We start from the raw sequence: 16,722 nt of genomic DNA, 5'->3' as shown, positions 1-16,722 counted from the left end.
TGACAAAAGGATCATTAAAAACACAGTAAAGTTCCCTGAAATTTTCAAAGCTTCAGCTTGCGACAGACAGTAAAGCAAAAGTGGGGGGAGAGGGATTCTGCCATGTGGTTGGTGATTGGTATGTTCAACCAGTCCATTTGCTGTTCAACTCATTACCAAAGCATCGCATATTTTCAGTTGCAGAAGCATACGCTTAAAAACAAAACAAAAAACCTCACAAGATGAATAGTTTATTTGCACACAGATATACAGGTTTTGAACAGTTATTTTTCTTAAATACTTTGTTTTTAATTTGCTGAGTAAGTATTAGACTATGGCCAGAAATCTGCTGGTGTTGAGAAGAATCTTCATTGGGCCATCTTTACAATTTTTCCAGTGAAGATGGAGGTGGTACTGAGACATTTCCATGAATTTTTAACCTCCAATCTCTTCAAAAAGCTGCCTTTTAGGCTTTGTTGAAATATTATTGGTAACTATTATTAGCAATAATAACGGTCGTTGTCAGCTAATCTCTTAATGAGAGGATATTAAGTGCTTGTGCTGATGTTTAGAGTTGCTGCCTACCTTTAGCATTGTTGATGTGGCAGAGAAAAAGACAAGACAGCTCATCCATCCCAAAATTTCTTTGTGCAGCTTTCATGCAATGCCACATGTGAAGTCATATAATAGGAATGATAGAAGGGACATAAATGCTGGTTCCCTTCTGGTGCACATCCATGTTTTACTTGGCCTAATTGATAAAAGGTACAACTACCTTTAATCAATAAAAAACAAACTCTTGTTACAAATGGGTTCTAAATCTGCAAAGTCTGCTTCTAAATTGTTTTGTTTTGTTTTTCCTGTGTCAGTTTCACTGTTTCAGTAAAACAGCTGTTCCAGTTGTATCAGGAACTAGGACAAATAAGTCTGTTGAATCTGAATCTTGAGATGAATTCGTAACATTGAATGGAGTGGTTAAAGCCTGCCTCCCAAGTATGAATGTTCTTTTCATGACAAGCACACACACACACAAAATGAGGAACTCTTGCTGTTAATAGTCCCAGGTAGCATTGAGGCTACTCCTTGTCTTCAGGATGGTCCTAAATTCAAAGTATTTATCTAGAGTGACCACATGGAAAAGATAACAACAACGTAATGCATTTCTTTTATTTTGAGGGTTTAAAACAAAACCAACACAAGCAACTGGCAGGCAACCTGGAGCTTTCCTTTGGCCTGCTCTCCCCTCAGACCTACTGGGAACAACAGTGGGGGAAAGCAGGGAGGCAAACATGGACTGCTGTGTGATACACATATTGTAGTGAGGAGGTTTATTGCCTGGAAACTGCAGCACTCTTAGATACTATATTTACTCTTTATTGTGACAGCCACAGAACTCTCTGCCTTTTTGCTGACAAACCAGTCTGTTCTTAAAGCACTGTACATGCCTGAAACGTTTAGTTCTTCATTTTTTTGTCACTTTTGTAGTTACGCTTCTCATTTACTTAAGTCCTGTTTGCTAATCACTGACAGTTGTTTGTGTTTAAAATACCCACCATAGCACAAGTCTTCAGTAACCCAGGCCAGTGGTTTCCAGCACTCCTGGAGCCAGCTGAGGCCTGAGGGAGGTACCAACCTCAAACCTAGGAGGACCCCAAGCTGAGGCTCCGCTTTGTGCTGGACAGCTCGGGTCAGAGGTGCCAGCCGGGTGGCCTCCCTCAGGGCCAGCCCGCTCTCTGGGGTAAACTGGTGGGAGGGCACCAGCAGCTCCTGGTCCTGTTGTTACGGGTGCCGTGGTGGATTTTTCTACCCCAAAATTTTGGCACCTGTGTGGACGGGCATCTCTCACTTCAGGATCCTTTTCTATCCAGCAGTTACAGATGGAGCCTTGAGCAAATGCAGTCCATATGCAGGTGCTCCCATTGACTGTAAACACTTGAAAAGAACACGTTTAGAACAAGTACAGTAAAGGGACGTCTGAGCTTTCCTTGCTTCATCAGCTTGGCCTCTTAAACCAGCAGAGAACAGAAGCTGGTACAATCCTTCTGGTTTGTTATGCAGACTGCGAGCGAATAGCAGGGGTCATACCTGGTGTGAAATGCCATGCCTGGGTTCTAAACTGGGCTACAAAGTCATGCGGCCCTTCCTGTGGGCACACCCCAAAATATGCTTGGGAATGTCTTGTAGTATGCTACCCATGAGTGAAATGAAGTCTGCTACAGCTTTTCATGCGTTGTGCTGGATTGTTTTAGTTATGTAAAGACATGTGATTAGCAAACTTTTTTTTCTTAAGGTAACAATTTGAATGGTTAGAAAAAATTCTTGTTCTCCACAAGAAACGTGGAGCTTACACCGAATGAAGCAATTATTCAGTGTAAAGGTGTTGGTCTGTAGGTGTTGGTCTTTTGGACTTGGCTTTCAAAATACAGCTAGAGAGGAAAGACCGTCAGTCTCTGTTCTTTATTCTGCATGATGTGAAAATTCCAATATATTTCAGGATTTAAAGTAAAATATAAATCATTAGATACTGGCTTAGATGGTGAAGATAAAAGACATCAGCTGCTAACTGTAAAACTGATTTACTCTCGAGTGTCACCTCTTTCATTACATTTATTACTAACACCTGAGGGAATGGCATGAAGCTGCAAAAGGGGAGGTTCAGGTTGGATAGCAGGAAAACGTTTTTCACATGGAGGGTGGTCAGACACTGGAACAGGCTGCCCAGGAAGTGGTCATGGCACTGAGCCTGCTGGAGTTCAAGGAGTGTTTGGATAGCACTCTCAGACACATGGTCTGATTTTTTGGGTGGTCCTATGTGGAGCCAGGAGTTGGACTCCATGATGCTTGTGGGTCCCTTCCAATTCAGGACGTTCTATGATTTTGATTTGAGGCTAATGCTCAGTACACAGTCATACGTTTTGAACTGTGTTTATTCAAGTTTCATGGTCTTAAGCAATTTAAGATCTGAATTCATACAAATGTATTACTGCAGTTGCTGAGTTAAGGTCAAATAAACGTTTGTTCTCAATTCGTGTGTTTGAAATCAAAGGTGGTTTTGTAGAACAGAGCTTTGTCTGAATGAAATTTAATGAAAATAGGGGAATGTTTCTTCCAACTTACGTATTTTCTTCTGCCTTCGCTCGTGTTTAATTCTAACCTGATCTTTGTATTAAGAATACTGGGGGAAAAAAATAACAAAAACTTCAGACTGTAGTAGTGTTGCAAACTACTTTTATTCAACTTCTGCATTAATTACCTTGTATCTACCTCTAGGGCACTGGTGTTTCTATACCTGCTTCAGATTATTTTCTTGGAAAGGCAATTATTTAAAGCTCTCTATTACAGAATCACAGCTTAATCTATCTTAATCTATTGCTTAATTCATTTTCTGAACAGTAATTTTTTTAAAGATTTCATTTGACAGTAACCAACATAATTCCTAAACTTTGCTTACGACCTTCTTTTCAAATAGCAGCATTTCTAAAGGAACGCACAGTCTTTGAGTACGTTTCCTTCTCAGTTACTTAGCATTGCTCCTTACAAATACGGAACTCAGCAGGCCAATCAGTGTGGCAGTACTTGTGCTCTTCTTGTATAGATCTTAGATTTTCTTACATGTTCTTACATGTTCACCATGATCTGACTTTTCTTTTACCCTTTGTACTTGTTTATGTAGGCAATCATGGCCAACGAAAATCGATGTACCCCAAGATCTGGAGGATGACCTTACAGCTTCGCCTCTCTCCCATGCGACTGTTCCTCAGTCTCCAGCTCGCACGGCCGAAAATGTCCTCAATGGTCACAGAAGCAAGGCCCTTGGTGACTCAGCAAAAAAAGAAGACATCCCTGAGTTAGCTGGACCGGCAATTTCAGTGGTACCACCAGTGAGCTTAAAACCCACTACGAGTGGCCGGAAGTGCTTGTTCAGGGTGGAAGAAGACGAAGAGGAGGATGAAGAAGATAAGAAACCTATTTCTCTTTCTACTCAAGTTGTTCTGCGCCGTAAGCCTTCAGTTACAAACCGTCTTACTTCAAGAAAGAGTGCACCAGTCCTCAACCAGATCTTTGAGGAGGGCGAGTCAGACGATGAGTTTGACATGGATGAGAACTTACCCCCAAAGCTCAGCAGGTTAAAAATGAATATTGCTTCACCCAGCACAGTGCATAAGCGCTACCACAGGAGGAAAAGCCAGGGACGGGGCTCCAGTTGCAGCAGCTCAGAAACAAGCGACGATGACTCGGAAAGCAGGAGACGCCTAGACAAAGATAGCGGGTTTACTTACTCCTGGCACAGACGGGATAGTAGCGAAGGGCCGCCAGGCAGCCAAGGAGATGGCGGTGGACAAAGCAAACCAAGCAACGGAAATGGAGGAGTAGACAAAACGAGCCCAGGGGATAACAACAAAGGTGGGGGAAGTCCCTCCAGCAGCTCCAGCGGCAGCACCAACAACACTTCGGGTTCCACTCGCAGATGTGCTGGATCTGGAAACTCGATGCAGTTATCGTCTAGAAGTGCAGGGGAACTGGTTGAAAGCCTGAAGCTAATGAGCCTTTGCCTAGGCTCACAGATTCACGGCAGCACTAAATACATTATTGATCCTCAAAACACTCTGTCCTTTTCCAGTGTAAAAGTACAGGAGAAATCAACGTGGAAAATGTGTATAAGTTCCAGCGGAAATGCAAACCCGGCTTCATCGTTGGGCAGCCTAAAGTTTTTTTCTGACCAAATGTCAGACACGGCAAATGAATTGGAACGGATAAAGAACAGGAACTTGAAAAATAATGTGCTACAACTACCTCTCTGTGAAAAGACGATATCTGTGAATATTCAGCGGAACCCAAAGGAGGGACTGCTGTGTACCTCCAGTCAAACCAGCTGTTGTCATGTCATTTGACAGCGGCCTGACTTTGATAGCTCGATCTACTTGACAGCATCATTCTTCCTGTTCAGAGCTGTGAACACCTTGTCACTGAACCCCCTTTTGTTGTCTTAAGATTTTTAAGTGGGCTTTGAGCAGTTATTTATTACACTTTAATTTTGTTTGCTTGATGGTATGACAATGCATGGTCTTTGCATGCTGCTAGCCAATATGTTTTTTCTTTTTCAACAAAACAGAATATTTTATTGTGTAATTTTTACATTTATAATTTTACTATGGAAGATCTGGATTAAATTAAAATGACTATCTGGATCCTAATGTAAATGGAGCACTTAGAAGTTTCATGTTCTGCACTTAAACTAGAGAGAGAAGCTTTTGTTTGCTTGTGAAATGTTAATTCTTGTTCTGACCTTCTGTGATATCTAAAATACGTGGTATGTGGCATACTTCTATGTGTCTGAAACAGAACCAAAGCAATAATGTTTTGATGCTGAAAACTCTTCTGGGAGCTTTCAGATGTTCCAAGGCTTGTACAAAGCAAAGATGCACTGAAAATTAGTGATCTTGAAATACGATTTTAAACCCACACCTATTTGTCTTAACCTATAACATGGATAAAGTTGTGGCTCAAAAATCAAACTGAAAAGATCTTGTTTTGATAGAGGCAGTTGTGTTTGGTTGTTTGGGTTTGGTTTTTTGTTTTTGCTTTTAAGAAAAAAAAAGCAAGTAGATTTGTAAGGCAGCTTTTTCCCATAGAAATATGTTAATATTACAAGCAGACAATCTTCTTTTTTAATATAACAAAGGTAAATTATTAAGTCTACTTCTGAGTTTTTACATGCTAACTGAAAATAAAGTATTTGTATGAATTACTTTTGTTATTAGTATATCACGACATTTAGTATTTTAGTTTTTTACCTTGTAAGTGTTCCTCCCTCTCTCTCCCTGCCTCCCTGAGATTTCAAAAGGCAATAAGGGATGGAAAACCTTTAAGTAATTGGATTCAAGTTTATTGCCATTTACATTTTTCATATTATTAAATCTAACTCTTAAAATACTGCTGTTTCCCCATACATGCACCAGTTATTTTCCTTCAGTAATCATGCTTTTTCATAAAGTCAGTAAAAATAGCATAGAGCAAAGTATTTATTTTACAGCTATTTGCCTTTCTGTTGGATTTCCCATTGCCATGACAAGGTCTTGATTTAGAGTATTTGTGTACAAATGGATACTTTTGACCAGATAAATTAACTTGTGGAATTTTATTATCTAGAATAAAATATATTGCAGATTCCTAGTTTTGGGAAGGGCAAGAATGTTTTATTTTTTCATGCTGTGCACTGGGTCTTCTGAGCAATGCTAGTAAAACTGGTGGTATTATGTAGCAGCGCCCTGGCCAGACATCGGATGTCTGAGAGAAGTTTACACTGTTGAGCATCTTGTCACATTGCAGAATGGTCACAGACGATGCATTTCACGTCCACTGTAGAGTGAGCAGAGCACCAAAGAACTGCGTTACGCTTGGTCTTAATTTCTACAGTTCATGACAGCTCTCCTTAATTAGTAAAAAAAAAAAAAAAAAAAAGGTCTAAATTGCATGGGGTATTCTTACTGGCTAGCCTAGCCAGGGATTTTACATTCTGCATCCTAAACAAGGCAAATGATAAGCATTTTACTTTTAGTTTTAGGAGATAGTTGCAGTTTAGTCAGTGTGATATTTATAAATCAAAAACTGCAAGAATAGACGTGTGGGTGAAGCCATAGAACATATTTGCTTGAAATTTTTTGAGCAGGGATCTTATAAAGGGCCAGAAATAAGATGTGTGGTTCACGGACAGTGAGCGTAACATCAAAGTAGGAGAAAAGTTTATAAAGGGCATTGGCAATAAACTTATTTGTTGCAGCTTTTTTTCCAACTATTGTAAATACTCTTTCCTGATATTATGTACAGCCTTGGAATGGCACCTTTTAACTAACCCCAGGTGTATTTTGTTTCCAATGTTTTTATATACAAATGTATATATGGTGCTCACTTTAGAACAGCAGTGTTGACCATTTATGCTGCATAGTTGTATTATAGCCTTATTAGTTGTGTATGGTTGGTTGAACCTTTGGGTGTACAAATGTTAGTCTGAGTGGTGTCCTTTATCCATTTGTTGATAGGTGAATGATTGTGCATGTGGTGTACGTTGTATTATGTTGTCCTGTAAAAGGAAGGGCGAGAATAACCACTACAGTAAGATAATATTGGACCAAACTATTATTTAGCGCAAGTAAACAAGTTTCTTGTACCCCTTAACGTGTCTTTAAAAGTTGCATATAGTTACAGTAGTGTATAAATTAAATATTGTGGAAAAACAATTAGTCTTGTATTTTTCTGTATGTGTGTATATATATATATAAAAAATGTACCTCTAGCAACTTCCTCTGTATTTAAGATGTGACAATCTTGACACAGAATTTTAAGAGTAGCAGTATAAATAAGCAGAATTAATGAACAGAAATATAAACATTTCTCACCAAGAAAGAATCCGTGTGTGCGTGTGTGTGTTAAGAGGGTACAGAAATAGCAGCTGATCTTATTGCTTCCAGCAGTGTTTGGCTTTTCATTGTATAAAAACTCATGATGTGTGACAGAAATGGAAAAATCCAGTTAATAAAAGTAATACCTTGATTGACGCATAACCTACGGTTTGCACGTCCATGCGGTTTGTTACTCCTGGTGGGCACGGTGGAGTGCACCGGAGGCCCGACCTCCGGAGACGCGTTTGCTGGGAATGAGTTCTTGACGCTGCGGACACTGAATGTCACTTGAACATAACTGAGCCGTTCCTCATGTAACAATACATTGAAACAGAATAGTAGAAAGGGAAGCTCGGTTGCTTTGGAAAAAATACAACTTTTGTGTGTGGTTGCACATTTATTTGTAAACTTTCAGTTAACCTGGTACTGCTCTCTCGCGTAGTTAAAAATTGTTAATTTGGGCTTAAAGGGGTGTCTTGGTTCACATCTGCTAAAGTAGCTTTTTGTTTAAAGGTTAAGGTAGCTATTTCTTAGGCAGAACTGTTAAAGGAGTTAAATGGTTGAATATTTAGTAAACTCTACGAGCTACTGTTCACCTAGAGAACATTAACGATAAACTTGTCCAACTTCCCATCTTAGCAAACCTAGGTCAGCTAGCTGCTGCTGCTCTGTCTCGTGTCTGGCAGCTCTGGAGTTTACAATACAATGGGTTTCAACATCTCAGTTAAAATACCTTGCTGTGTGTGTGTCTAAGTGAGCGAGAGCAGCCTTAGCCATGTGCACGTCCATGAAGTCACGGGAGGGACACCTCACCCACCCTGCTGCTGTAACTTGGGAAAAATAAGGTGCTGTACTTGTCTCGGGTTTTTCTTGTTAGCCAAAAAGGTTGTATACCAGTTTGCCACGTGTGTAGGTGGTGTGTAAACTGATTTTCTTGTAACAAAGTGTGGGATTTGATGTTTCACCAGTGCAGAGAACGTGTTTTTAATCCAAACCTTGACCAGTACTGTTCTCTGTAACACAAACTGGTAATAGTAAAAAAGCAGATGTTAACATCGGCACTGGAACACATCAGAGGTAACTAGCAGGGCATGCTGGCTTTGTGCACAAAAGGTAGGCACCTTAAAGACAAAGCTGTTGGCACCCAAACCACGTAAGCTACAGAACCACGCTGTAAGACGTAGCGCTCTCTGAAGATAAACTCCTGCTTTGTTTCTGCTGTCAAATGTAGCAGGATGCCAGGAGTTAATTCCCCTTATTTACTGCAACTGCTTCACAGTGTACATTGTACAGCCCAGGCCCACATTGCAGTGTTTAGGCTGCCATGTGCTGGAAAACATCTGCTCCTGAACACTTGGGCTAAAATTAAGTGTGTCAGTACAGAACTGGGAAAACAACTGAAATACCTAAGCTCAAATACAGGCATGGGCTGTCACTGTCATCACTTGAAAAGGCTGTGCCTGAACATCTAGCTAGCAGATTAACACTTTGTTTGTTTGTTTGTTTGCTTTCAAGGTACAGCGAAAAGCATTTTGAGGTGAGGAGGGGGGAGCTGAGCCAGTACGTAGCAGAGCTAGCCAGTGCTTCCGAAATGCTCTGCCAATTGTGCCCCACACAAGCGTGCGTCATAGTAAGACACACGAGCCTGCCTGAGAGCACCTGATTCCTGACGTTTACATGCATGTAACCACTCTGCCCTTAAACAGCTGCTGTCGGGTGATGCAGGAAAGAGCTGTGCAAGTGCTACCTCCTGGGAGGCCAGATGCCCCAGCGTGCCAGGCTCTGCCAGTGCTGGACGAGGACTTCTGCTGCCCGGGTTCCAGAACCGTGCCTGGTCTGCAGGACGAACCAGTAAGTGCTAGCTCCCAGGCCAGGCTCAGCAAGGGCTCTAGAGCTGGAGCAGCTCAGAGCCTGTGCCGTAACTGCTCCTGTAACGTAAATCATCGCCAGAGACAGTATGGCCGCATGGTGTTGAACACATTAGTAGGGGTTAACGACATTCAACAGGCTATGTAATTATAGGCAATTAATGTTTTATTGCTTTATGATCAGCTACTTGTGTGACAATGTACCCACAGGCTTTTTGCAGCTGAGACCTTACCTTGCTGGGGTCCATCCAAACTGGTCAATACAAACGGCGGTGGTGGTGGGACCCATGCCTCAGCAAGGAAAGGTGCAACAGAAGTCTCTCGCTACCCCCCCCCCCCCGTTTTTAAGACAAGGCTAAATAACAACATCTTATTCATTGGTACATGCAGGCCAGATTTTTTTTTTAATGAGCAAACAAATGTGCTAGCCCGTTATGGTGAGTATCTGACTTGGCCGGCTGGCAGTAAAGAGAAGAGAGGCAAACTGGAATGTGTCAGGCTGGAAAAAGGTAAGACAGCTGAGCCACCGTGACAGCCCTTCCAATGGTTAAGTCAGTTTACATGGATGAATCAGAGCAGAGCTGTCTGTCACTAATTGTAGATTATGACTTGTTTTCAGTAAGAAGTGTTTGAGTAACAACATCTTGATGTGACCATACTTGGGGAAGCACAACTGTGACTCACTTGTTCAGCTGCCTGCTGATCTAGCCAGCGGGATCGCTCGTCAGTCATCGTGGTACGCTGTCCTGAGGGATGGCCAGGTACCCTTCTTAGGAAAGAGGTTTTTGTAGCTGTTTTACCCTTCCCATTCTTAATGCACAGACTATGATTATCTTTTTTAAGTCTGAAACTGTTACAGCTTATTGCAAGTTAACTCACTTTGGCCTATCTGCATGTATTGGAAATACCAATTTCTAGGAGTCCAGAGCCCTGAAGTAGTGACAGATTAAAGTCTGTTACACTAGAGGAGAAAAACAAACAAAAACACAACACTCCTCTTTACTTTCCCAAATGGTAGAAGAATTGTCCTGTGAAAAATGCATGTGTATTTGGCACTTCAGAGGACTTGAAAAGCAGGGGGCTTTTGTAAGGACTTCGCTAGGCTCTTCAGACATGTCATGTCAGCCCTCCCTACCAGCTAATTTCAGCAAGCCCTTGTGTAACATCTTCCCCTTTCTTCCCTCTCAGTACTCTCTCTTGAGAAATGTGGGGCTGGAGGAGGTGAGGAGAGACGCATCTGTTTTCCTCTCCACACACACTCAGCTTGAGTGCCCGAAGCCTGGGAGAGGTTCAGCTGAAGACCTGGGAGCTAAGAGGAAGGGCTGACAGGCTCTTGCACCATGCCTGGGATCACCCTCATCGCGCCTCTGATGACAGGTATGTTTTAAATCAAGCAGCGGGGTGCAGAGAGAGCTGTTCTCTCTAAGTCAGGAGGCCGTCAGTCTTCAAGGCCAACAAGTGAGTCACCGGGCTCTGCTGTCAGCTCCAGCTCTCGGACAGGGAGGCATGGAGACCCTGCTCTGAGCGCGTGTGGGGTGGCAGGAGTGGTTCCACTGGCTTTGCTTAGTTGAGTAAGAGGTAAGTTCTCAGTTGGTGCAGGAGCTCCTGAATGAGCTTTATGACTTCATTCCTTCAGATCAGCGTAGGTTAAAGCACCCAGAATTGCTTGCCTGCTTGAATAGGAACCTTTCCTCACGTACAGATTTCAGTGTTTTCCTCTTCTACTGCCCTCAAGTGTGCAGCAGGGGGCTGCAGGCTGGCAAATTCAGTCAGAGGTCTGGAGTCAGCCGATCTCCCTGGGCCGCACACTTAGACCTGCAACTCAAACCATGCCTGATGAGAGGTAAATTATTTATGATGGCACTTTTCCTTAAAAACAGCCTTCTGGGTTATTGCTGCTGCTGAGGAGCCATACAAAATTTGAGCCTTCTGGATAGGAAGAGGCTATGCCCACACAGTCTTCCCAAAGAGGGTGCTCCTCCAAACTCACCCTGGGTTTCCCCCTGAGGTTTGAGACAGGAGATGAATTTATTTCCCAGACTCACAAGTAAGAGCTGCGACCCAGCCAAGTCTGTCTGCACCCCTGAAAGGTTCAGAGCCGAGGCTGTCTCCGTAGGAGGACTCTTGTTGGTAAGGGACTGTGCCACGAACCGCCGAGGACAGACTCGCTACAGGCAGAGCGTAACCTAGGCCCTACCCAAGCCTGTGGCCGGTGGTCGGGGCCCATTCACGCGTTCCACACCCCCTGCATGAACCCACTGCCATTCGCCTGAGGGGCCCAAGATGCATCTAAGGCCACGAACAACCCGCTTGATGACCTTAAGGAAGAAGGCAGAAGACACTGGCGGCACCAGACACCTCTGGTCTATGGCGTTTCATTTCCTCTTGCCTCAGTGCACATTCCCCTTTTCCCCACAGCCCTCTCCAGTGCCTGTGGAGAAAAGGCGGCTGTGTGGCACCACCCTCAGGCCCCTGGACTCGCCCGTCAGCTGCACCAGGGGACCTGAGCACAACAGCAAAATGAAGTCTCCACTCCCGTGTGCCTTGGACATGCAGTTACCCAGACTAGGAACAGACTACACAGCTTGCAAACGGCAGTCACTGGTAAATACCTTATTTATTCTTTCTGGTATTTTCATTTGACAGCAGATTTTTGTCAGCAATTTTCATCCCTACCATTTTTTCCACAATTTTTACAAATGCATCTCCATCACAGAGAAGGAAAATAACAGACACATTCAGAACTGTAGACAGAAACATTTTTCCTTTCACATGAGAAATGAAAACATGGCATCATGACTGGAAAAAAAAAAAAACAACCTGTATCGAACGGTCTGAAACACAGCAAATCCCCAGTAAAAGGACAAAATGCACCAGGCAGAAGAAAAGGAGCTAACTTTGTTTGGTGACAAGACTACTTTGCATTATACAGGTAATATTACTCAGCAAACTTAAATGTTTGCTCTTTAAGACAGAAATGCTCTACCAGGGTTGTGTAGTTGCTCTGATGCTAAAACAGGGGTTCTCCCAGTATCTAGAACAGACTTTAATCCCTGTAAAATAAAGGATCACCACACTTCTCACTCACACACTACGGAAGGTCATAATTCTTCCACACTTCCTAGCTTTAGGTGGAGGATCTGCCTGAGGAACACCATTATCTCTACTTGTAGATATGGAAACTAAGCTGAAGTGAATGGATTTGCCCAAGGCAAGGGCAACAGCTAATGTCACATCACCAGGTACTAAACCCGACTACAGCTTTTCCTACTAGTCTGCAGGAAACAGGAAGAATGAAACGACCACACAGACAGGCAACCAGAAGGTCAGTTTGTACAAGTCGTTGTTACTTATTTTTTTCACGTGACTAGAGCTGAGACATGACTTGATTCCTTTTCCAACCCATTTTGGAAAGTTATTCCAGATACCTGATACAGTCGCTAGCAGCAAAACGTGCCCACTTTACACTCCTAAACCAGCACAAATTAACAGACCAGCAGAATCCCATCAAAACAGCTGCCACAAGCCCACCAGAGCATATTCCAACAAGAACCCATCCCACAGATTCTTCTCCTGAACACGCTCAAACACACTGACTAGGCAGCATGAGTGGAACTTTAACAAACTTGAGCTACGTGAGATTAAAGTGGGCAAACTGCAAAGCCAGGGACCTTTCCTGGAGAATATGCTCGTCCCCTCCTCAAGAAAGCTTTTTGGGGGGATTCTCTACAGTGCTATGGGGAGGGTGCTGTGCTCCCCTCAGAGATCCCTGCTGGCTGCCCAGGGCAGAGCTTCCCCGGGTGCTGCCGCAGCACTGCCACGGCTTCAGACACAGGCTGTGAAAGAGCAGCAGCCCGAGAGCTTCCCCTGAAATAGCAGCAGCGTGGGGGCCGTGTGGTAGAAGCAAGTACAGGGACAGCAGCTGTAGCACGTTTTTGCTCCTCTTCCTAAGGGAACCAAGTCATTTCTTACTGGGTCACACTTGCAGAGTTTGATAAATGCTAATTTCAAACTCCAGACAAAATACATTATTTTAGCTTAGCTATATTATTCTTCTGTGGGGGCCCTGTGGCAGAAATCTGAAATGTGCCAAGCAGGCAAATACCTTAATTGTAATGACAGATTTTTCCACACACCATTCCAGCAAGTATCATATAAAGTTAAGTTACATCTACCACAGATGAAGGTCACAGCTGGAGAACATAAACTGTCCAAGGCTGGGGGGATTTTGGTCCTATTACTGCCAGAAGACAATGAAATATTAGGAAAATTACCTTTTTTTTGTGGAACGCAAGGGAAAAAAAACTCAGCTATTCACTACATACATGAGTACTAGTGTATCAAGTTTAATGGCTCTGTTAGTTCATTTAACCAGAAGACCCATTAATACAATGCCATAGTTCAAGGCCCAAGGTAGTGACACCAAAAGCTAACGTAAATTAATAAATAAATATACAATTATCTGCCACTTCATCTTCATAAATCACTGATCAGCAATCTGTATCCTACTGAATGCTTTTCACCCAGCTTTTGAAAAGATTTTAAGTCAGGTTTACTTAGGTAACTAGCACACAGGACTGTATAAAGCGTACTTTATAATATTTATGTTCTAATATTTCTCAGGTCCTTTAAGGAATAATCATGTATTTCATTGTGCAGTGTATAAAACACTTAAATTAATTTGCTATGTGCAAAAAATAGCTAATAAGCAGTCTTTGAAAAAGGAGAGGATTAGCCATCATAATAAAGGAACGAAAGGGGCAATTAGCCCGAGGGACAGTACTAGCCTACCTTTATATTTCTGTTTTATTTTACAAAGTTACAGTTGAAAAGACTAGTTAGCTTTTGGATGCTTATTCACAAGATCTGTTTTCAATCACTTCAAGTATGGCGAGTCTGGCAGATTTCAGCCAGACCTTGCATAAGCCGGAGTGCTTTAGTTAGTGTTAGCTTCACAAACCCTTGTATGTAAGGAACAAAGAGAATAGGATAAATTACCTTTTTTACAGTATCAAGCAGTGAATATTTACCGCGTATCATACAAGCAGGTGCCACCTACTGAATATATGGTAGAGTGCACACTGTGATCATCATAAACAAATGCTCACGACGTGCCCACATTTCCATGTGACTGCTTTAGTCATCTTCGTTTCTTCGTGTTTACTCCTTCAGTGACTCAGCCGCAAGTTTCATTTGCTGTGAGAGAAGTGAGAAAAAAAAAAAAGTACATTAAATGGAGTGGTAGCAGGATGAATTAAACAAAACAGCAGAAATTGAAAGCGGGACAGTTCTGAAAACAACCAGATAATAAAGCTATACCAAAAATTAATTTGAGCCTTGGTAACTAAAAATAATAATGTGAGTCTGTCACGCGTGACTTTTAAAAACAATAGTTTTAACAAAGGTATTGCTTTTCCCATCAAAAAATTCAGCAAATGATGATGCAATTTGTATGTTAATTAATTCTTTTCATGATGAATAACTCCTCACGCTGAAATTAATGGGCCCAACAGATACAGAAAAAACTTCTCCTCATGACCAGGGGGAATTGCTTTAAGAACAGCAAAATGAAAAGCCAGGGGAAATTACTGTTGTATTGAAACCCTTCTCTGCCACTCTTAGGCAATAACCATGCTCATAAAGCTGTGCAAGCTGGCATCACCACCGCTGTTCTGCAGACCCCCGAGTCCTGTCCCGGTTATGCCTGAGCACAGGGTAGCTGACAATCGCATCCTCTCACCGTATGCAGCACTGGCTGCCACCGCAACAACGGCACTAAGCACGGGCAGACTAGCAGACCACTGAAATCCTCCTACTTTCAGGAAGAAATCTACCAAGTTGGAATTATGAAAACTTACCCTGGAATCACAGATTTTATTTTATTTTGTCGGTTGTTTTCTACTTTGATTGTTTTAATACAGGATAGTTCCTTAGGATAACTTTAGATAAGCAAAATGCTCATCACAATGAAGGGCTGCGATAACAATCTCAGACACAAAAGGAATTAAAAATATATTAATTATTCCTTGTTATAGCAGATATTCATTGTGAGGACATGAATACAATTCGCTTCATCAGTGGGATAATCTATCTACTGGCCACGTGGTCTGCACATTTGTAAGGTACGTTCCTTACAGATGTAAAACGTTAGTTCATTGTGAAATCTTGAATATTGTAAAAAAAAATCTTACAAAAATCACGTTAAGCTCATGTTAAGAATGTTAAGCTTTAACTGCTATTCAGTTTTTCTGTATTGCCTAGCTTTTTGCTGCTGAATTGAATGAAAACATCCTGTGATACAAGAAAGAGGTAGAGGACTGCTGTGGTGATGTGTGTTTTTTCCAATCCTGTTGTTAACTGGTTTTGTTTTCATTAACTTAGGACATCACCAGAGAGATCTCAACAAGAAGCCAGAATAACAGTTCCAGGTATCAAAAATATCTGCTGAGCAGCGAAACCAAAGCCACTCTTTGAAGCTTCTTGTTAAGGAGGATGTTTCACAGTGCAGAATTTGCAGCGGCAAGAAGAGCTGAGCTGAAACTGTGCCAAAGAAGGCACTCACACGTCACTGGTTACCAGCTAAAGGTCTTTCAATGGCTGGAAGGCTGGAAACCACCTGGTACACTAAGAAATAGTTGCAGAGACTTAATTCCCCAAAGGAAAAGACTGAGGCAATAGTCAAATAAAATCAAAGGAAGGAGACCAGAGACCGACCCAAAGAACAAGGTGAGGAGCAAAGACAAGGAGAAGCACAGCACTGCTACAATTCAGAGTCCCTAGGCTGGTGTCCAAGACCACTGCCTTCTCCTGGGAGCTTTGGCAGACAAGGAATGAAAAGAGCTGAACACGCAAAAATGTGCAGTGATCGTATGGATAAATGATTTTACACAGCTTCTCTCTCCTGAGCAGCAGTGTTGTGGCCATATCGTTCACCCACTGGGTGTTAGGGACACACGCTTCAGAGATAAAGTTATTTCTTTCATTCTTGTATTGGATTTTATATGAACGGCCTTGTAAACACAGGCTAGCAGAAATACAAACACCTAATAACACTATCAAAAAATTGGAAGAGGGGGAAAATGCAAATACAATGGATGCTTTCACTCAGTTTCTATCCCAAAGCATAAAGATGTCAGATTGCTTCAACACATCACCTTCTAACTTTCGTTTGCTGCAGGTCTATGCCAGAACCCATTCCAAAACACTACTCTGCATGATAAAACCACCTACAATTACTGTTCTTTACCATTTTTATCTGCATTTCCATGCCACCTATAAGAGAAGCAAAATTAGTTTGTGATACAAATATTTATATGCTTCTCCATGGCAACAGTGCAGGAAAAAAACATGGCTAAATGCAGGAATACAGATTCCTCTTCTGTGACCAGGCTCACTTGTTTGAATAAATCTCTGTGTAAAACTACAGCATCTTTATTAAAGTGCCTTCTATCCCTAATGTAAAATCATTAGTGAGA

At 42.2% G+C, this 16,722-nt stretch overlaps 2 protein-coding genes across 4 annotated transcripts in view; one reads left to right on the top strand and one right to left on the bottom strand.

Annotated features, from left to right (window-relative positions):
• The window catches only part of SNRK (SNF related kinase), a 43,686-nt gene extending 36,145 nt beyond the window's left edge, over positions 1-7,541 (top strand). For both annotated transcript variants that reach the window (XM_035549764.2, XM_050709023.1), the window contains exon 7: positions 3,653-7,541. In XM_035549764.2, coding sequence (XP_035405657.1) covers positions 3,653-4,871 — 1,219 coding nt within the window. In that variant the 3' untranslated portion in view covers positions 4,872-7,541. The remainder of the gene's footprint in view (positions 1-3,652) is intronic.
• A 4,304-nt stretch (positions 7,542-11,845) lies between these two features.
• The window catches only part of ANO10 (anoctamin 10), a 119,478-nt gene continuing 114,601 nt past the window's right edge, over positions 11,846-16,722 (bottom strand). The window contains exon 13 of one of the 2 annotated variants that reach the window (XM_035549697.2): positions 11,846-14,443. In XM_035549697.2, coding sequence (XP_035405590.1) covers positions 14,408-14,443 — 36 coding nt within the window. In that variant the 3' untranslated portion in view covers positions 11,846-14,407. The remainder of the gene's footprint in view (positions 14,444-16,722) is intronic. The other variant, XM_035549698.2, reaches the window with a different exon arrangement.

Source organism: Cygnus atratus, chromosome 2 (assembly GCF_013377495.2).
Source record: "Cygnus atratus isolate AKBS03 ecotype Queensland, Australia chromosome 2, CAtr_DNAZoo_HiC_assembly, whole genome shotgun sequence".
In the NCBI taxonomy this organism is placed as follows: Eukaryota; Metazoa; Chordata; class Aves; order Anseriformes; family Anatidae; genus Cygnus; species Cygnus atratus.
The sequence above is the reverse complement of the archived record's forward strand: the minus strand, read 5'-3'. Positions and strand labels throughout refer to the sequence as shown.